The following is a 21,839-nucleotide window of genomic DNA, read 5'->3' on the forward strand; positions in this document are numbered from 1 at the left end:
TTGCACTAATATGGAATGATGGTTTGTACGAAAGGTAAGTTGTTGAGAGAAGCTGTTAATGGGCATTCAGAGGGAAATGCTCATCAGGGTTTGCCCATGAGAGATCAACAAGGTTTAGAAGCCGTTTGTGTGTACGTGAAAGGGAACGGAGTGGATGACTTCAGAGGATGCCTGAAGGGCGGAAAGGTGAAAACTGTACCTTGGGTAGTGTTGGCTGCCTTGAAGGGAAAGGGAGGAAGAGGGGGAAGAGGGGATGGAGGACAGAGAAGCGAAGAGGGTCAGAGAGGAAGGTGGGGGACCTGATGCAAAGCAACACAGAAGGCAAGGAAAGAGCATTTCAGAAAGGAGGTCTGTCTTGAGAGATTGAGCAACTAATTTTATGAGTAGGAGGCCTTTAGTAGGGCTGTCTTTTTTTTTTTTTTTTTTGCGGTACGCGGGCCTCTCACTGTTGTGGCCTCTCCCGTTGTGGAGCACAGGCTCCGGACGCACAGGCTCAGCGGCCATAGCTCACGGGCCCAGCCGCTCCGCAGCATGTGGGATCTTCCCAGACTGGGGCACGAACCCGTGTCCCCTGCATCGGCAGGCGGACTCTCAACCACTGCGCCACCAGGGAAGCCCAGGGCTGTCTTTTTTAATCAAAGTGATTGAATTGGAACTTAGAATACAACAATGGGAAAAGAGTAGGAAGAAATGGTTAGCAGGTATAAAAAGAAGCAATCCAGGGACGGACTGACTTCATTTAAGGGAGAAGAGGAGGAAGTGTGAGAGGGGGATAGTAGGCTTTTAGAGGAGAAAGAGAATTGCAGTAACTCTCCTGGCAGGAGAGTTTCAAGAAGAAAGGGCTAGTTAATGTTATGGATGTTGCCTTGAGGTCAAGGAGGAAGAGGCATGCTAAGAGACTTTCAGTACAGGAAGCATGCTTATGATTTTTTTTAATTTATTTATTTATTTTTGGCTGTGTTGGGTCTTCGTTGCTGCACGCAGGCTTTCTCTAGTTGCAGCGAGCAAGGGCTCCTCTTTGTCGTGGTGTGCGGGCTTCTCACTGCGGTGGCTTCTCTTGTTGCAGAGCACAGGCTCTAGGTGCATGGGCTTCAGTAGTTGTGGCACGTGGGCTCAGTAGTTGTGGCTCGCAGGCTCTAGAGTACAGTCTCAGTAGTTGTGGTGCACGGGCTTAGTTGCTCCGCGGCATGTGGGATCTTCCCAGAGCAGGGCTCGAACCTGTGTCCCCTGCATTGGCAGGCAGATTCTTAACCACTGCGTCACCAGGGAAGTCCCTATGATTTTTTGTGTGTGTGGATTTTTTGTTTGTTTTCCTCTAATAGGAAGCATAGTTCTAAGTCACCCAGTTTCTTCAACCTTTAGCATGAGACCCAGTGTGTTCCCAAGATAAGTGGACTGATTTTCTTTATTGTGTGGCCTCTGGTACTCATCCCTCCACCCATTTTTCTGCTATTGGGAAATTCATGGCTGTTCACCCTTTTCTCTCTGTTACTGTTCAGCTATTGATGGTTTGTGCCATTCCCTCATTCTTGAGGTGCTTACATGCTAATTGGCACAAGAAGATACACTGATGTGTTTTTTTTGAGGACTGATCAAATGCTTTCTTAATAGGCACATATAAGCCTATAATGTAGATTTGTTGAGTAAATATGCCCTAGTATATCAAAAAGCCTACAAAATTATAGAAGAAATAGGATCAACAAGTAGTCTGCAGAGTTTTGCCCATAAATTCAATACTTGACAAAATGGTTTAGTAAAGAGATAGCAAAGGGATTATCTGATTGATTAGAGAGAGTGTTGACTTTTGTGAAAAAAAAAATACCATTCTCAAAGAGGGTTTGGGGATGGGTATTTTGCAGAATTTAAAGAGATCTGTGTCCTGGCAAAGGGGAGTGGGTAGGTGGATATTTACATGTATGGTACACCAAGGAAGACTTGTTTCCCTGCTGAAATGTTGGTTGTAAGGATTTGTGGAATGGGGAGTTCAGGCTTAGGTACATTCTGAGGTGAAGCATTATTTTGGGGTGGAAGTTTAATAGTTAATGTAGGAGAGTAGGAAGCTGTGCTTCATGATTTCTTTTTTTCCTTCTTTTCATTGCTCCTTTAAGCCAAACTTTCTGTGTATTAAGAACTTCTGAAAATCTGTGAGGTCTCTTAAAGGCTGATCTATCCTCCCCCAGAGTACTTCAGTGCCTGCAGAATTTGCTGCCTCACAGCAGTTAATCACTGGGTTCTTTTCCGCTGGGGACAAATATATTTCATTCTCTTTTGTCCTCCTTTGCATGTTGAGGCTTGAAGACTCATTTGCAAAATGACTCAGTTTATAAAGCTTCACATAACAAGTAGTGAATAGCTTTCACAGTTGTCATCTGATGAAATGTTATTTCATGCTAAGTGACCTTTTTGATTTATTTTGTTTTGCTTTATTGCTGAAATGCGGGAGGATAAGAAAGCTTGTTTCTTCAAATCCAAACAGAAAAGAGTTTAAGATTTTCTGTTCCAGAAATATTAGAAAATCCAGGTGGAAATAAAAAAATGAGTACATGTTGTTTTTCTCCTGCCAAGCTAGGTTAATTTAAAAGAAAAATTCTACAGCACTGATGAATTTCTTTGGGATGTCAGAAATAAATTAGTTATTAAAAAAACCTCTTGCCTTTTTTTTGTGATAAACTTTAGGAAACAGAATTCTTATAGGTATTACTGAGCATCTCCTCTGAACCTTTTCAGAATATCTTTCATCAGCTCCAAGTCTACCTTGCCTTATTGACAAATAAAAATAATATTGCCAAGCTGTTTTAAAGTCACTAAATCTGGAATCTTAGAATCTCTTAACTGTTAAAAAGAGCAGATAAGTTAAATAAACAATTTTCTATTCAAAAACAATGAAGTCTGTTTCCTTTCTGGTTTTATCCTCCACGTTTATTTAGGTAGTATTTTCAACAGGAATAAGTATGGAGAAGAAGTGGATTGAGAGTTGAAGCTGGAATGTTCCCGTCTCTTTACACAGGATCACTAGTGTTGTTATTACTGTTGATGGTTTTTGTGAACACTGTAGAGAAATCCTCTAAGTGCCACTTGGTCCTATGTAGAGAGTATGTTATCCAGGGCTAGACGTGAATATAGTCTCCCCGAATCTCTTTTTGCTTTTATAATTGTGCTCCCAGATGTGAGCAAAGGGGAATATGTTAGGAAAATTCCCCTTGTTTAAAAGATTTTTGTGTTAATCCTAGACCTTTTGGAAACTATGTTCATCTGCCTATTCACACTTGGCTCACCTGTGTGCAGTTTTTAGTTACCCTAAATATGGATGATTTTTTAGGAAAGATGCATGATTGGCTTTTCTTCTTTTCACCCCAGGTGTGTTTTCTGTAATAAGGGCAGTTTTTTTTTTTTGTTTTTTTTTTGCGGTACGCGGGCCTCTCACTGCTGTGGCCTCTCCCGTTGCGAAGCACAGGCTCCAGACACGCAGGCTCAGAGGCCATGGCTCATGGGCCCAGCCACTCCGCAGCATGTGGGATCTTCCTGGACCGGGGCACGAACTCGTGTCCCCTGCATCGGCAGGCGGACTCTCAACCACTGCGCCACCAGGGAGGCCCAAGGGCAGTTTTTATAGCCAAGATAGACTATCATGAATTGTGTTTCTGTGGAGTAAGAGAGAGTTTTGACTCAGTTGGATAGAAATCGAAGGTAAAATTTTAGTAGCCATTTTATTTTCTTTTTTAGAATGGTGAATGTTTTTAATTTTCCGTAGTAATTCTCAGCCTTTACCTATTAATAGACTAAGCCTTTTGGGACATCAATTCATAGCGGTATTTTTAAAGGATCATTACAATATTTAATGAATGGCTACATGTACAAGATACTATACTAGTCCCTAGCCTACCCTTCAGAAATTACTGTTTAGCTACAGAGGCAACAAAGGCAGGATATATACGTTATAAAGCTAGTAATACAGTTGGTATATGGTATTAGTAAATACTGTAGACTGGTGATTCTTAAAGTATGATCTCTGGACCAGTAGCATCAGTATCACCTGACAACTTGTTAGAAATGCAAATTCTCAGGTCTAATATCAGACCTACTGAATCAGAAACTTTGAGAGTAGGGTTCAGCATTTTTTGTTTTAACAAGTCCTCGAGGTTATTTTGATATCTAGTTTAGACAATACCACTGGATATAAAAGGGGTGGGGAAGCCCCAGTGGTTTGCTTTTGGAGGATATAGGGTGTATGGAACTAGGCATGTCTATTCTTGGAATTCATATTTATGGAAGCGATAGTGAGAACATATTGATGGAAGGGAAATTCTTGTCTAGAAGCAGGCTTGTGTCTTTTTTACTGGCTTATTAACCAAGATAGTATTTCTTCCAGTTTATTCTCATATTTCACCAAACAGTATTGAAGTTTTAACTCTTTAGCCATTATGAAGTCTTTGAACTTTTGGTGCTAACTTGGACTTCTAAATTAATATATAAAATGTTACTTAGGGATTATATACATTGTTGTATATCTGTGTTTTTTTGTTTTTTTTTTTTTTCGCTATACGCGGGCCTCTCACTGCTGTGGCCTCTCCCGTTGCGGAGCCCAGGCTCCGGACGCGCAGGCTCAGCGGCCATGGCTCATGGGCCTAGCCGCTCCGTGGCATGTGGGATCTTCCCGGACCGGGGCACGAACCCGTGTCCCCTGCATCGGCAGGCGGACTCTCAACCACTGCGCCACCAGGGGAGCCCGATATATCTGGTTTTGAAAAATTTGAAATATATAAGCTAAATGGTATCATGCAAAGAATTCACCTTTGACATCTGTTACTGAAACAGTGCTTCCATATGTGGTTTGGGGCTATTTTATAGAGATATTAAAGCATCAGGTCTCTTTTTCAGATAAATTTTTTTTTTTTTTTTTTTTTTTTTTTTTTTTTTTTTGCGGTATGCGGGCCTCCCACTGCTGTGGCCTCTCCCACTGAGGAGCACAGGCTCCGGACTCGCGGGCTCAACTGCCATGGCTCACGGGCCCAGCCGCTCCGCGGCATGTGGGATCTTCCCGGACCGGGACACGAACCCGTGTCCCCTGCATTGGCAGGCGGACTCTCAACCACTGCGCCACCAGGGAAGCCCCAGATAAATTATTTTTATTTGTTCCCCTTATTTATTGCTTCAAGTTGTAAATTACTGTCTCAGTTACTTTTTAAGAATTTCCGTATGTGATTAAACAACTTATTAAAGTGGTGAGTGGTAGTCCCAGTTTATTCTCAAAACAGAAATCATATTTTCCACCTGTTTTTGTGCTTTTCTGGGAACAGGAATTCTGAGAATGATTGAGGTTAGAGAAAATGGAAATACAATATAACAGAACCTACAATGTTTTCTAAACTAATTTTTTTTACCAAAATAAATTCAAAATGTAGGCATTGGATGATTACTACATAAGCCTAACTGTTAACTTATATAGGAAAAGAAAGTTTTGAATGTAAACTTAAGAAGAATGTGACTAAGTCTTTGTTCAGTATCCTGCTGAGTAGCCTGTCTTTTGATCCTGGGCTCCTGGAAGAGTCCACTACATCTGGCATCTTGGCTGCTGCATCTCTAGCAGCACGTTGTTGTCCAGGGAGAGAGATTGGCAGAGATACTGTCCTTTGACAGGGATTCCTTCATCTAACAACCAAAGTTCTTATTGCTGATAGCAAAGGGAGACCCGGTGGCACACAGCGGGCTGAGTCTTAGCCTCGTGGCAAGTAGCCATAGGCTTCTTGCTTGAAACCCTTGAGTACGACAGCAAGTTTGGTTTACCCGTACTGCTGTGTGTAAAGTGGTTTCTACTTCTGGTATTTAAGAAGAAGAAGGAACATCATTTTCTTTATGAGATGTTAATATTTTCTACATTTGTTGGTCTATTTAAGTTTCGAATTCCTGGAATCAAGATATGGAAGTGTATGCGTAAGACAGCTCTTGGGATTTAAGTGTACAGGTTTTGGCACATATTGGTATGTGTATGCTAATAACTTTTTCTTTTAATTCCAGGAAGCCTTACTGATGAGGGAGAACAGTGCTGTTGTAGATTAGTGGAAATGGATTCAAAAAGTGGTCCAGGTCTCATTGGTTTAGGCATTAAAGCATTACAAGACAAAAAGTACGAAGATGCTGTTAGGAACTTAACAGAAGGTGAGTGTTCAGTGTGCAACGTATAACATGAGGTATAGTTGTTAGCAGGCATTTATCTTTGGGCCTTTCTTTAAGGAATATATATATTTAGGATAGAAGCAAAAAAATGTACTTACATACTCTGGAGTCTGCTTAAGTTTGAATTCCAACTCTGCCACTCACTAATTTCAAGACCTTACGAAAGTTAATTAAACTCTTTGTGTCTCAGTGTTTTCGTTTGTAAAATAAGGATACTATCTCCATGTAAAATAAGGATACTATCTCCATGCTTAGGAGGCTTTAATTTAGTCTTATCAGGTATGACAATTCTGGATGAACTGTCTTTCATACTGAGGTCTGAATGACAAATACAAGCCTGGCGGCGGGAGGAGCATTTTAGGCCAAGAGTTGAAATAGCCTGAGGTGAGAGAAAAGCTAGTGTTCAGGGAACTCCTGATCGTTCAGCAAGATTTGAAAATAAAGTATGGGAGCAGGAGGGGACAAGAATTGAGGCTGGAAAGGGGGCTCGCAAACCTTGTTAAGAGGTTTTCATGTTATCCAAAGGACAGCTGGGAACCAGCAGAAAGTCTTAAGTAGGGGAATTTCATAATCCCATTTGTATTTTTAGAAATATTCTGGCTACAGTATAGAGAATGAATTGGAGTAGATGGCAAGCACTTGCATTGATCTGGGATAGATGATGGAGGTCTAAACTGAAGTGGTAGGCCATGGAATCAATGTGACTTTGTGACTGATTAGATATGGACTACAAGGGAGAGGGGAGGAGTCTGATTTGGGGAGTGGATTGTGGTGCCATTCATCTCAGTCGTAATGGAAACCTTGGATTTTGTGATTACTGTTATCCTTTTAGGGTTAAAGGAAAGCCCTCTCTGCACAGCTGGATGGTATCGTCTGGCAGAAGCCCAAGTCAGAATGCATAAACCTAAGGAAGCTATTCTTTCATGCAATCAAGGTATTCTTGACATCTTCCAGGGTGGCCAACCCTGTTTCTTTTCATCTTAAAGGAGAATGATAATGGTGCTTTATTTTGTATTTTAAGTTACCAACTAATTTAAATTTCATTGAGGAGGTTAAAAAAAAACACACCAAGTCTGTGTGCATGTCTACTACTATATTTTTAAACCAACAGTGAGTATTTATCAAAGGTTTCCTACACTTGGAATTTTGACAAAGTCAGTTTAAGCTTGTGTGGTGATGCTCTGTCTTTGTAACAGGGAAGCTTCTTGTGTGACCTACGACCTTCACTCTAACGTAGATTCTTGATTCCTTCAATGTAGGTAATAGACAAGGAGAAGTATCTTAGAGCCTATCTGCATGTGCTCACGTAGGTCAGGTGTGGGGTAAGAAATCAGAGAAGCGATGCACTGCTCTTGGCCTGGCTGGTGACCTTGCCTCTGCAGTTGGGAAACAGTTTACCTTGGTTCATCCTAATTCAGCGACTTTTCCCTTCCATTATCCTTAATGTGCTATTTTTGTGACAGATGCTTTGGCTAAGGGTTAACCTCTGTTATGTAGCAGATATAGACAGCCATTGTTGTGTTTCAGGATGTTCAGTTTTATTATATGTTACGTGAAGATGGAGGTTTTAAATTTAGATCTGTTTCAAATTCAGATATTTTCACAAAGAGTTCAGGGAAGAATTTATATTTAGCTGTGAATTATTCTTCATGTATATTGTTTTGACAGTTTATTCTTATTATATCTACAATTTGTTATATGTTACCCTTAAAAAGAAAAAAAAATGTGAAGTGATATGATTGTCTTCATTCAGATATCCTTAACTTTGTCAGCTCTGAAGAACATAGATAATCTTGGTGTCTCTGGTGGCAATCTTCATCAGAAGAATCTTTGTCTTCATTTGAAAGCAGAGGCTTTGATTAAACTCTCAGATTATGAATCTTCAGAGGAAGCAATTCGTACTCTTGATCAGGTAGTCTTATCATTGCATTTTTCCCTTCGCCTTATTTAGTTTTCAGTCAACCAGGCATCAACCACTCTCTGCTTACCACAAATATTTACTTACAAAAATTTTGTTAGAGGTATGAATTCACCACCTCTGCACTTTTTGGAAACTCCTAAAGTTATTTGTTTGCCTCTTGGTTAAGTACTTACAGTGTTCTTCATATGATGCAATTTCTTTCTTTAGTTCTTGCTCTTATTCTCCTTTTCTCTTTTTGCCCTCTTGGGTTATCAATACTTGATTATTATTAATTTGGTATTCTAAATTTTTCTCTCCAGAAAAATATTTCATAGATTATTGACAAGAATTATTAAGGACACTTGTAGCTTCATGGTAGAGAATGTTACTTGTTTTATTCAACTTAAAAAACACTCTGAGAAAGATTGATATTTAAGAAGGAAACTGATTTCTTACTGTTTCTGATTCAAGCAGTTTGAAATTCCCTAGCAAAAACTAGGAAATTATGAATTATAACAACATGGTGCCTTTAACAATATAAAGATATTTTTCAGATAAAGGCTATTTTTGGTATAAAATTAAAATTATATCACTCAGTATATTGCAGAGTTCTGAATTTTTATAAAAATCATTGTTTTTTATATTTCAAAAGGCTTTGCATTTCATAGTTTTTCTTTAAAATTAGAACAGTTGTCAGGATCCTTCAAGAACAGATATCTTATTTTCTTGTTTTCTCTCAATACTTGCCTTCCACCAATAGTGTGTTTTGGGTGAATGCTTTGGAGAGGCCTTTCCATACTCTTTTTTTTTTTTTTTTTTTTTTTTTTTTTACAAAAAACAAAAACCAAATGAAAAGTTCCTTGAAGAACTAGTAGAATCCAAGTCTGAGACAGAAAATGTACAAGATGAGCCCAGGACACCTTATAATGCTAGAAACCAAAGAAACCATAAAAGGCTATTAGAATTATGTCAGAAGCTTCGCTCAGGAACTAGCATGAACTGATTTTTACTGGCTAAAGGGGATGGTTTGAGCAGTAGTAACTGCAGTAGATTAAAACACATCATTTAAGTTTAAATCCATGTGTTAGTGATGATACCAAAAAAAATCAACAGATCATCCTCAGTAAAGTGAATCTTTGAAGGATGCTAAGGAACCAATTGGAAAAAATCGAAGTATTTATCCTATGATTCCTTTATGAACTGTTCCTCAGAATGATCAAATAGATAATGAGAGGAGGGGAAATTTCTCTTTGTTGAAGTATGCCATCGAATAAGGAAAGAAGGAATGATAGAATTAGAAAATCACCATTTTGCAGTCCATAATGAATTAATAGATCTAGGCATTGAGGATCAATGGCTGCTTAACATCATAAGAAAAAAAGACAGCTAGACGTAACCAGGTGCAAGTACACATGAGGTATTCTTGCCAGAATATCAAACCTGAATCATACCAAAGTTTTAGACCTACTAATTTATAGAAGATACAGGGGACCAGGGAACATGTCAATACCATGACAATACAATCATCAAGAGCCAGACTCTGAGAAACTGTGAAAGTGGCCCATATTTTTCAACAGTTAAATTTTAAGGGAGAAAAAAAGAGATGGAAGGGAACCCTATAGATTAAAAGAGACTTAAGAGACATATCAGCCAGTTGAAATGTATGTACCTTATTTGGATTTTGATTAAAACAAATTCTTTAAATATTTTATGAGACAACTGATAAATTTGAACACTGGTTAATTATTTGATGATGTTAAGGATGTATTGTTGGTTTTGTTTATGTGTTTATAATGGTAGTATGATTATGTTATTAAAAATAAATGTATTTTTTAGATACAGATACTAAACTATCAGATGAAGAGCTATAATTTCTGGGGTAATCTAAGCAGGAGTGTGGTGAAATGGGTGGAGGTATAGATGAGAAAAGATTGGCTTTGAGCTAATAATTTTGAAACTAGATGATAAGTACATGTGGGTTCATTATGCTATTCTCTAATTTTTTAATGTATTTGAAATTTTCTTTAATAAAAAGATTACAAAGAATGAAAGTGTTAATAGTGATAGAAATCAGGACCTCTAAGTCTTTATACCATGGTCATTCTTTAGTTAAAGCAAAACATTGCTGCATTGTGTTGTAGATTTATAGCAATTCTTTACAATTATTTTCTAGGTTTCTGATGCAAATAATATCCCAGGACTTTTGGTTCTCAAAGGCTTGGCCTATCTGAACAAAGGCTCATTAGATGAAGCTTCAAAGGTTGGTGTTTTCATTTAAACTGTTTTTTTTTTTTTAAGTTAAAAGTTATTTTTATCTGGATATGGAATTGATAGATATATACTTTATAGATTATGGAAGACCTTCTCTCTTCTTACCCTGACCTAGCTGAAGCTCATGCCCTGGAGGCTTTGATTCATTTTACCAAAAAGGACTATCTACAAGCAGAAAAATGGTAAGGATGTATTTAGATTGCTCATAAACCTAGTCCTATCTTAATTTAATATTTCTTGAAAAATTCAAAATGAATGGGTTTGATAAAGATCTAGTTTTACATAAATTTGATCTTTGTAAGCCTTAGTTTTTTGGGGGGTCTTTTTGGGGGTTTTTTTTGTTTTTTTTTTTTGCGGTATGTGGGCCTCTCACTGTTGTGGCCTCTCCCGTTGCGGAGCACAGGCTCCGGATGCGCAGGCTCAGCGGCCATGGCCCACGGGCCCAGCCGCTCTGTGGCATGTGGGATCCTCCCGGACCTGGGTACGAACCCGTGTCCCCTGCATCGGCAGGCAGACTCTCAACCACTCTACCACCAGGGAAGCCCCAAGCCTTAGTATTTTTAAGAAATGTATTTAGCATGTAGCACAGTAACTATAGAAAATTTCATGATGGGTTTGAAATCTCATTAGCTGATCATAATGTTCAGTAAGCACATGTAATGTTTGGTTTTAAATTTGGTTTCCTCTTCTAATCATTTTTTTTTCTCATGATCTATATCCTAAAGTAATGACTTGCTTCTAATTTACCATCCTTGAATAAGTCAAACTTTCATTGTTCCAACTAGGTGTCTCCTATTTTTTTTTAAATCTATCTATCTATCTATCTATCTGAATATTCCTTTCTTCCCTTTTGTGACTTAGTTTTCAGCTAGCTCTTGAGAAAGATGCTGAAGTTGCTGAATATCATTACCAACTTGGGTTAACGTATTGGTCTATGGGCGAAGAAACAAGAAAAGATAAAACAAAGGCTCTTACCCATTTTCTAAAGGTAAGATATGCTATTATTTAGTTCTTAGTTGAAATGGATTCATTATGAAATCAAATATAATAATCACATAAGTTAGGTACTTAAAATTACTCTTTACTGAATGTTTTTGTGTGTTTCATCTCTCACACATAAGGTTTTGTGAGAATGTTGTATGGATTTTCAAGGAGAAAATTAAATCATAAAAATGTAAAAGTTACTAATTTAAGAAACACGTGTTATAGAAAATGAGACATAAGTACCTTTGGAAAACAATACTGTTTTTAGGTAATTTCCACTGTACTTTTATTGGCATGTGAGTCTTATATACTTCTACATGTTTAACTTCTTATATTTTAGATGTGTAACACCTAGAAGTTGTACATTCCTATCTTGACTCATAGAAACAGATTGATGAAATAATAACAGATTGATAGAAACAGATTGATGAAATAATAACTCTAATTTCGCATTTCTTTTAGCAGAGAAATAGTATTTTTATACTTTGTTTTTTGTAACCGGTGATGGCCAGTTTTCATGTCTGCTTTAAATCTTACGTTAAAGGATGTTTTGGCTATTTTTGTATATTTAATTTTTTTCTTTAATCTGTGTATTTATCTTTTGTGTTTTTAAAGGGACCCATCCAAACAAACTTCACTATTCTGTTATTATCAATTTTTATTTCACAGGCTGCCAAACTGGATACATACATGGGCAAAGTTTTCTGCTATTTAGGTCATTATTACAGGGATGTAGTAGGAGATAGAAACAGAGCCCGTGGATGTTACAGGAAAGCTTTTGAATTAGATGACACTGATGCTGAATCTGGAGCTGCAGCAGTTGACTTAAGTGTAGAGCTTGAAGAGATGGTATGTCTAATAATTTAAACACTTTTGTCCTTTTTTTAAATCCTGAGTATAGAAATAGAAATATTTTTATATGTGTACGTGAAAGTTATTATTTTTTAATTTTTATTTGTAGATGCTATAGAAATATTTCTGCCACTCCTTATAAATAGTAAATTTTCTTTTTATTGGCAGATATTAAATTACTTAATGTTGAAAGTGTGGTTCAGTATATACCAGTGTAAGTTTAAAAAATCAAAAGTGGTAAATGAAAATATATCTGTTTACATAAGTGTTCAGTATTTTTATAATATTTAATATCTCTAATACTAGTCTTTTCTTTTTATTAGGAAACTGCCTTAGCTATCCTAACAACAGTCACTCAAAAGGCAAGTGCTGGAGCGGCAAAATGGGCCTGGCTTAGGCGAGGACTATACTATTTAAAAGCTGGTCAACATTCTCAAGCAGTGGCTGAGTAAGGCACCTTTCTATATTTAACCTCTGATAGACAGCCTAATGGTTCCTTAAATTAAACTCCATTTATATCCAAAATGAACTTATAAGTTGCCTCATGCCAGGTTGTATTTCGAGGGAAGAAATAGTAAAATTTATTTATGGTTCATTGGTTCTTATTATCTGCACGGCGCTGGAATTACCAAATTGGATTAACTGATGTCCTTGTGTTAAGGAGAGAGCCATCCAGGGAAGTGAAGTCTTAATAGTATAATGTATATAGCAGGTTCTCAGTAGACATGTAAGGAATGATAAAAAGCCAAGGTTAATATCTTTGTTGTTCTCCCACTGACAAGCATTGTTTTGGGGAAGGGGAGACACTGGCAGCTTGAAGGGCATTTGGAGCAGCTCATTTTTAGTAATTTGATTTGAACCATGTAAAGAAAACATGTTTGAGTCAAAGTTGTTCTGATTTATGTTAATACCTAGAATACAGGCATTTAAAATTTTTTCATGGCTATGGAATCTGATCAGAAATTTAAAGCATGCCTGTTGTTCCTGTTTTTCAACTCTCATATTTTTGTTTTGGTAGGAGGCTTGGTGGGGGCTTATAGACTGATGAGGCATATTGAGATATATACCTATTCTGGTAGGATAGGAAACTGCAGTTCTCCTACATAGTCCAGGGAAAGAAATTTTGGTGAGCATTTCTTCAAAAATTTATTTTGTTTTGATTCATTCTAAAATTACAATAAAATTTCTTAGTATTAAAAAACCCATGTCATAAAAGGAACAGGTATACTTGCTTTAAATAAATATGGTTTTCCACTTTTATCTATAGGAGGAACCATGGATATGTGCGATTCAGTTAAATTACTTTGTATTTTTCTTTCAGATATGGAAGTAGTTCTATTACTTTTAGTTCTCTTACTCTTTCTTGAAATTTTAGTTTACAGGCAGCATTGAGGGCAGACCCAAAGGACTTCAATTGTTGGGAGTCATTAGGAGAGGCATATTTAAGCAGAGGTGGCTATACAACAGCCTTGAAATCCTTCACAAAAGCCAGTGAGCTGAACCCCGAATCCACATACAGTGTGTTTAAGGTTGCAGCAATACAGCAAATCCTAGGCAAATATAAAGAGGCGGTAGCTCAATACCAGCTGATCATTAAAAAGAAAGAAGATTATGTGCCTGCTTTGAAAGGTAATTTCTCTTTAATAGCTCCTTTGTCTTTTGTGATACTGAAGTATAAAATCCTTGAATAAATTTCTAAATGTATCGAGTAACTTGAAAAGAACTTCTTTAGTCAACAGCAAGTGTCTGGTATGAACCGTTTATAGTATAGCTTGTTATATAGATTTGAATATAGAAAGATGAAATTTTGTTTCATAACAGTTAATAAATAGTAATATGATAGAGTTTTAGCTTTTAGATAAAAAGTATGATAGCTGTGGCATCTAAAAACGGATCTCTAAAACAAGAATTTCCCTGCTCTTATATTTTGATAATTAATTCACTATATTCTCAGAATATCTTAATACCTTTTAGTTACTTTGTAAATTATAGAATCTCATTTTTAAACTTTTTGAACTTTAGAGGCAACTTACATTGTTTTGTAATTATCTAAATTAATTTTAGTTCCTTTATAGTTACCTGTTCCTTCTTAACAAATTATTTTTGGTAATTTAAGGTAAAACACCACCATCCATATTTAATTAATTTTTTAAGGATTACTTCTAACCATTAAAAAAAACCTGGAGCTCATTATATTTGCTTCCCTCCTTTTCCTTTTTAAAGAAACAGTGGGGGGCTTAATTTAGAAATAGTGTATGTTTTAAGTGACATGTAACTTAAGCCTTGAAACCCTTTTTAAAAAAATTTTTTATAAAACTCCTTAACAGAAGGAGAACTCACATTTATTACATGTTTACTGGCCACTTTAGGAAATTGCTGTTTCATTATTTTTTATAGTATAGTTTGCTACATAGTTTTGAATATAAAGAGGTCAAATCTTGTTTCACAACACCTAATAAATGGTAATATGATAGCAAGTAGCATCATATTAGATATTATTAGGTAATATCCCCATTTTCAAAGCTAAGATTTTAAGAGGTAAGTAATTTGCCCAAAATCAAGGAAATCCTTAGGTTCCATAGATAGTTTTTATCGTTTAGTGCATGTTTACTCCAGGAGAACCCTGCAATTTGAATTCTTTAATAAATGCATCAAGACCATGCTTAAAGATAACTTTTATAAAATACCATTAAGTTTTGTTTTCTGGAAAGTGGCTGTAATATAACACCAATGAATTTATTTGATGTTCATTCTCAGTGTTTCTTTTACATATTTTAACAACTACAAACTTCCCTGATTTTAGGTTTGGGTGAATGCCATCTCATGATGGCAAAAGCAGCTCTAGTCGATTATCTTGATGGGAAAGCTGTAGACTACATAGAGAAAGCACTGGAATATTTTACTCGGTTAGTATCATTATTTATGAGTTCATTTTCTTAGTATTGTATAATAAAGCTAATTTTAGGAAATCATGCTTTGTTTATCCTGTTAGCTATGGCAATCATTATTCAGAATCTCAAACATAAAAGAGTAACAGACTAGTCAGTTAATTCTGTAACATACATATTGTATTAATTTTGCACTGGGGAACAGATACAATTTCTTGCTTTTAGCAGCTGACATGCTGGAAGCATAGACAAGGATGGGAAGGAAGAAGCAGTCAGCTAGTGGAGCAGCAGCTTGGGTACCACATGTTATTGTTCTCTTTCAGGAGACCTAGAGATGCAAGTATCTCTAATTGGAACTGATTGGAAAATGGGGCTTCAGGTGCACAATAGGCTTTACATTCAGGGCCCATTTCAGACTAATTGGTAGAGCTGAAGGTGAAGGGAGATGAGCAGTCTGATTACTCCTGGAGAGAATCTGTGTAGAAAAAGAAATGATATCAAATAACAAGAAATAAATCAGAAAAATTTCAGTAAATCTGGTTATTTTGTAGAACTAAATTCATTAGTTAGGTAGAAGTGTTATTTGTGATAGATGACTAAAAAGTACTCAAGTTAGACATAGAATTAAATTTTTTTGCTCTTAAACATCTTTCTTGTGCTTCACTTCCTTTCTTTCCCTACTTGCCCTCTCCTGTGTGTCGTGTTGATTTGCTTGCTCTGGAATTGCTTTGCTTTGAACATGAACCAAATCTGAAATGAAAACTTCATTCTTTTCTCCCACTGATTTTTATGGCTACTTTTCAAGTCTTACGTAATACATATAGCGCTTTCCAAAGAGGAAGGTATTGTGAAGAGGGGTGTAATTTGTTTGAACTAGTATTTAAGGGTAAATGTGAACCTTTGAGTGATGATACTTCAGCTACAAATACTGCCTTTCCGAGTCTGGGGAATTTTGTTCTGGATAACACTCACAACTAATTATGAGGAGGTAATCAAAACTTTTAAAGTGATATCCCCACATTTCTATTTACTTCTAGACTTAAAATTCACACTACCACAGTTCTAGTGTAAGGGTGATAGAAGTTGTTTCACTTTACAGATATTTTATTTTTTATTGAACTTTAAAGGAGATAAGAGTTTAGGTTGCTAAAATTGCCAGTGTTTTCTTTTCTGTTTTCCTCTCTGTTTTCTTCTTTCATGCTGTCAAGTGTAGAAATTACACTAAGATATTTAGGCAAAAGAGCTACAAATAGTGTTGTCCTTCCTCCTGATCTCACAGTGGGCTTTCAGTGATGACTGAAGTAATTAATCTTGTTTCTCAGGAAGACATTGAAAAATGATTTTTGGCTGGACTCCATGAGTAGAAAAGGCTATGAAAAATGTTCCATCTGCTTGCCCATCTGCCAGTAACATAGCTGTTTGTGATAGCTGATTATCAAGACTTGGCTTAATTGAGAAATTGCTGTGTTTTATTTGTAAGATTTTGAGAAGAGAAAAGTGAAGAGAAATGAATAACTGAGATTTTCTCATTCTAAAAAGAAGTGCCCTTTATCACCATAATTAATATTTTTATTTACTTTTTGAGCTTGTCCACTGAGTCTTTCTTGCTTCAATAAATACAGTTTTTCACATTCTCATGTTTAGATTTTTGGTATTCTGATCTCAGAGAGTAAAAATCCTTTGGACTACCAAATATATTTTATATTTACTAGTCCTTTTTTTTTTCTTAATATGTGAAGGAAGATCTGCAAGCAAAACCTAAGTTTATAATAATCAACTATGAGACAGTTACCAACTTGACTGCTTTGGTTTTTGTTTAAATAGACAAACACAAAAAGCATAGTTTAAAAAATTCAGTATTAAAGGTAAATTGGTCCTGGAAAATTTATTGATTTATTTATGTGATTTCTGCTGCTTCTAAGAAAAATGATAAAGAGCACCAAAGAAATGTTTGCAAAGTTTCTGTCACTTAAAACAGTCAGTTCCTTCTCCTTCCCCTCTTCCTTTCTTCATAATAAGGAGGTGATAAGATATAAGATGGCTGGAAGGAATTCAGTAAAGCATTTACTGAATTTAGCTAAGGAACTAAATCAAAATTGTATGTATACTTTTTCTGTTTTAATTGTATGTAGCAGTGAGGGAGATGAATGCCATACTTTTTGGAAATAATTTGTAAGGATCACACTGTTTCTTTTTTTTAGGGCTCTGCAGCATCGAGCTGATGTGTCTTGCCTTTGGAAGCTACTTGGGGATGCTTGTACCAGTCTGTATGCTGTCTCACCATCTACAGTGAATGTTAGTGTCTTAGGAGTCCTCCTAGGTCAGAAAGAAGGAAAACAAGTATTAAAGAAAAAGGAGCTCCTCCATCTTGGAGGAAGGTAATTTACAAAGATTGCCAGTGGATGACCTTCAAATCAAATTAGAACATCATAACACAGTATAACATTCACTTTTATATTTCCATAGGTGTTATGGTCGTGCATTAAAACTGATGTCTACATCTAACACGTGGTGTGATCTTGGAATTAATTATTATCGCCAAGCACAACATCTAGCAGAAACAGGCAGCAACTCGAATGATCTTCAGGAGCTGTTGGAGAAATCTTTGCATGTATGGTTTTGAGAAATTTTTCATAAACTTTTAAAAAAACTAAGGGCTTTTCTGAAAGATGCTTTTGATAAAGTAAATTCTGTAGTGTTTTCAATAAAACCACATTTATCTTGATATAAATGCTAATATTCTGAGAAATAAAAATTTATCTACTTTTACTTTTCAGTGTCTGAAAAAGGCTGTGAGACTTGACAGTAATAATCACTTATACTGGAATGCTCTTGGTGTAGTTTCATGTTACACTGGTAAGAATTGAGTAGCAGTTCAATATTTTTAGAAGATTGCCTGTTTTCAGGCAGTAAAGTTCAGTTTTATCGAAGTCTGTATTTTTCAGGTATTAGAAATTATGCCCTTGCTCAGCACTGTTTCATCAAATCAATCCAGTCAGAACAAATTGTGAGTGTTACGTGTCTCTGTCTATGCAAAATAACTTCAAAATTTAGTGTTAATGATTTTCTGAGACTGCTATGTAGACAAGGGACCTAATTTTGTATATGTGTGTTTTTTAGAATGCTGTTGCATGGACCAACTTGGGAGTGTTATACCTTGCAAATGAAAAGATTGAGGTACATATATTATCTGTTCTGTCCTATTAAAAGTGAAGAACATTTTCTATATATGTTCTCTTCATAATAGCTTAACTTGTTGTGGAGAAATACTTTGCACATTGTTACCTATCCAGCATGCTCTCTAAGATGCTAGATCATTGATAGCGTTCACTTTATTATATTGAATAATGAATGTGTAAGATTTATTTCCCTTTCCATGTCACAAGAAATTTCTGGTTTTATAATTATGTTGTTTTTTTCATTTGGAGATTAAAATAATTCTGTTATGAATTATTTGGGTGTTTTTCTTTTTATCTTTTACACATTAAGAGGAGACCCATGTAGGCTGTGTTGGGGATGGAGTGATGAAGTAAGGGCATTTATTAGTACTCTCTAGAAACTTAAATTTAACCTTTGCTTGGTAATTTAGATTTGCCTTTAGCAGATATTAATCCCTTTACATGCCACAGTGTAAACTGTCATCCTTGAAGAGTTGTATATAGAGAATTGGAACTACAGTAATGGGGAGCATGTTTATAGGTCATGTTTAGAAGTTTCCACAAATCTATATATAATAGCACATCTGTACTGTTTTGTGTTTCAGACAGTATATTGAATATCATCCTTTTAAAATCACTTCAGTGGTATTCTCAGGGATACATGAAGTCACTGCAGAGATTGCTTTAGAAGATTGTAAATAGAATGAAGAAAAATATTAATTTGGATCTTAAAATATGTGAAAATATTTTTTAAAAATTTAAACAAAGCCAAGTCTTAGTTAATAAGCTACGAATGTGGTTTTATGGTAGTGTGGTGCAGTTGTTGCCCATGAGCTTACTTTCTTATGAGAAAAAAAGACTGTTTCCTGCCACACATAGATAGATTATTGGGAAAACAATATAAAGCAGCATATAATAAGTTATTCTCTGTAGCAGAAAAAAAAAGCATACGATTTAAAGTGTCCCAAGTGGGGTAACTTGAAAGTTTCCTAACTGTTTAGCTCAGATTTATGTTGACCACTCCTTTCGCCCAGTAGCAGGTCTCAGACCTCACTGGTTGTTAGTTTTTATCTTCCCAGTTGAGCTCCAAGAGAGGGGAATAGATTCAGCCTTCTCTGGTTATTTCCATCAGACCTGTGGCTTAGCAAATAGATGGGTGATTGGTTCAAAGTTCTGTAGACTATGAGGTAGACACCTACAGTGCCCTTTCATTGAGGACCAGAATCCCTAAGCCTGTAGAGAAATCTGTTGAATCCGGGACTCTTTCAGGACTATATTTAAGACATAGTTTTCAGCATTGCCAATTGTGCTTAAACAGTGAAGTTTTAGGTTCATTTGTATTTATGTTTACAAGTCTGACTTTTCTTATTCTCTTATGCTTTTTAAATATAAGTGCTTTAATACAAAGTTTATAAAATGGCTTGTTATTTTTTGCCTTTTTTTTCCTAGCAAGCCCATGAAGCTTTCAAAATGGCTCAATCCCTTGATCCATCTTATTTAATCTGCTGGATTGGACAAGTAAGATATATAACGTATAGTTATTAAAAATCTGTTTTATAACATGTTAATAGAAAGTGGTATAAATAACGTGTTAATATAAACAACACTGATAATAATGATAGCATTTGAGGGCTTACTTTGTGCCAGTTGCTGTGCTAGGCTCTTTGTGTGTGGAAATTGAAGCTAAAAGATCCTAAGTATCATGCCTAAGGTCATACAGCGTGTAATGATTAAGCTTTGATTTGAGGGACTTTGAACACCATCATTCTGCCATTATTATTCTTAAAAAATAAACCTAGGGGCTTCCCTGGTGGCGCAGTGGTTGAGAGTCCACTTGCCGATGCAGGGGACACGGGTTCGTGCCCCGGTCCGGGAGGATCCCACATGCTGCGGAGCAGCTGGGCCCGTGAGCCATGGCCACTGGGCCTGCGCGTCCAGAGCCTGTGCTCCACAACGGGAGAGGCCACAACAGTGAGAGGCCCGCATACGGAAAAAAAAAAAAAAAAAAAAAAGAAGGGGATTGGCCTGAGTGGCCTCCAAGATTTTGTCTAGTTGAGAAGTTGTAATAAATTAGTAAGTGGTTGATTGTTTCAGTTCAGAGACTAGTGGGAGCATCACCCCTATTAGAAAATCATTCACCAGGGATTAGATATCTTCTATTGTACTTTGACTCTTGGGTCTGATTCTAGTTAATCGGTGAAACGCAGAGTTAGGAAAGGCAAACTCCTGTTGCCATTAGCTGTGGTAGCATCTGGGAGCAGTGGCATTGCTACACTAATCTCTATGTAAGGTTTTGGACCCAGGGGGCCTGAGAATTTGCATTTCTGACTGCTCCCAACTGAGGACGATGCTGGTGGTCCAGGGCCTTCACTTTGAGTAACACTGCTGTAGGTCAGTAGGTCTGAGATGCTCATCAGAGTCACTTAAGTATTTTTTTTCTTATTTTTATTTATTTATTTTTAAAATTTTATTTATGTTTGGCTGCATTGGGTCTTCATTGCCACACGTGGGCTTTCTCTAGTTGCGGCGAGCGGGGGCTACTCTTCGTTGCAGTGCGTGGGCTTCTTACTGTGGTGGCTTCTCTTGTTGCAGAGCGTGGGCTTCAGTAGTTGTGGCATGCGGACTCAGTAGTTGCAGCTCGTGGGCTCTGGAGCGCAGGCTCAGTATTTGTGGCGCACGGGCTTAGTTGCTCCGTGGCTTGTGGGACCTTCCCGGACCAGGGCTCGAACCCGTGTCCCCTACATTGGAAGGCAGATTCTTAACCACTGTGCCACCAGGGAAGTCCCTTTTCTTATTTTTAAATTATTTCTGTTCTTAAAAAAAATTTATTTCAGGAGGTAATTAGTAGATTTAATTAAAATGGTAACAATAGAGTGCGGGTTAATATTAATTTCTTAATTAGTAATGTATGATAACTAAAAAAAAACCCCTGCTTTCTTATAAAGGATAGGTGAGCTTGAAAGTAATTTTAACTATCACATAATCTATGAAGTCAGTGGCATAGATATAATATTTAAAATCCTGAGGCAGTTTTAAAAAATAAACATGTTGAGACTCTACCCAGATCTATGGAAACTAGATTTCTAGGGGAGAGGATCTCCTTTTTAAAAGCTTTCCAGTTGAATCTGAGGTGACCCTGTGATTAACAACTCTAATCCAGACAAATACCAGTATGAATAGATTGGCGGGAGGGAAGGGAGAAGGTAGCATAGCTTTATCAGTGTTCTGAGGAGTTTTATGTGGATTATTTCACTAACTCCGTGGTTGCAAATGGAGTTCTGCAAGCATCTTTCAGCTTAAGGGCTAATTTAACAAGTCATTCTGGTCCTCTGAACCATGGGAATACGGTAGCCAAGACTGAAAAAGAAGTTAACTTTTCTTTTAAGCACAGCTAGTAAACCTTTGGTTCCGCCAAAGAGTTTCACTTATTATTATTATTATTGTTAGTAGGAGTTGTAGTAGTAGGAATAGTAGTAGCAGTCGTCCTTTTAAACACATTAAGAGCCTCCTTTTTCCTTTTATAGGCTCTAATTGCAGAGACAGTTGCAAGTTATGACACCATGGATCTCTTCAGGCACACTACAGAACTCAGTATGCACGTAAGAATTTGAG

At 36.7% G+C, this 21,839-nt stretch overlaps 1 protein-coding gene across 1 annotated transcript in view; it reads left to right on the top strand.

Annotated features, from left to right (window-relative positions):
* The window catches only part of SKIC3 (SKI3 subunit of superkiller complex), a 145,311-nt gene that overhangs the window by 77,171 nt on the left and 46,301 nt on the right, over positions 1-21,839 (top strand). The window contains exons 10-26 of the mRNA XM_082620954.1: positions 6,016-6,156; positions 7,007-7,108; positions 7,947-8,086; positions 10,248-10,334; positions 10,424-10,527; positions 11,207-11,333; positions 11,999-12,178; positions 12,505-12,629; positions 13,557-13,810; positions 14,985-15,087; positions 17,271-17,447; positions 17,536-17,680; positions 17,847-17,925; positions 18,015-18,076; positions 18,190-18,246; positions 19,677-19,745; positions 21,752-21,826. Coding sequence (XP_082477080.1) covers positions 6,016-6,156; positions 7,007-7,108; positions 7,947-8,086; positions 10,248-10,334; positions 10,424-10,527; positions 11,207-11,333; positions 11,999-12,178; positions 12,505-12,629; positions 13,557-13,810; positions 14,985-15,087; positions 17,271-17,447; positions 17,536-17,680; positions 17,847-17,925; positions 18,015-18,076; positions 18,190-18,246; positions 19,677-19,745; positions 21,752-21,826 — 2,027 coding nt within the window. The remainder of the gene's footprint in view (positions 1-6,015; positions 6,157-7,006; positions 7,109-7,946; positions 8,087-10,247; positions 10,335-10,423; positions 10,528-11,206; positions 11,334-11,998; positions 12,179-12,504; positions 12,630-13,556; positions 13,811-14,984; positions 15,088-17,270; positions 17,448-17,535; positions 17,681-17,846; positions 17,926-18,014; positions 18,077-18,189; positions 18,247-19,676; positions 19,746-21,751; positions 21,827-21,839) is intronic.

The sequence above is a fragment of the Mesoplodon mirus genome (genome assembly GCF_964341445.2).
Source record: "Mesoplodon mirus genome assembly, chromosome: 5".
NCBI classification, from domain to species: domain Eukaryota; kingdom Metazoa; phylum Chordata; class Mammalia; order Artiodactyla; family Ziphiidae; genus Mesoplodon; species Mesoplodon mirus.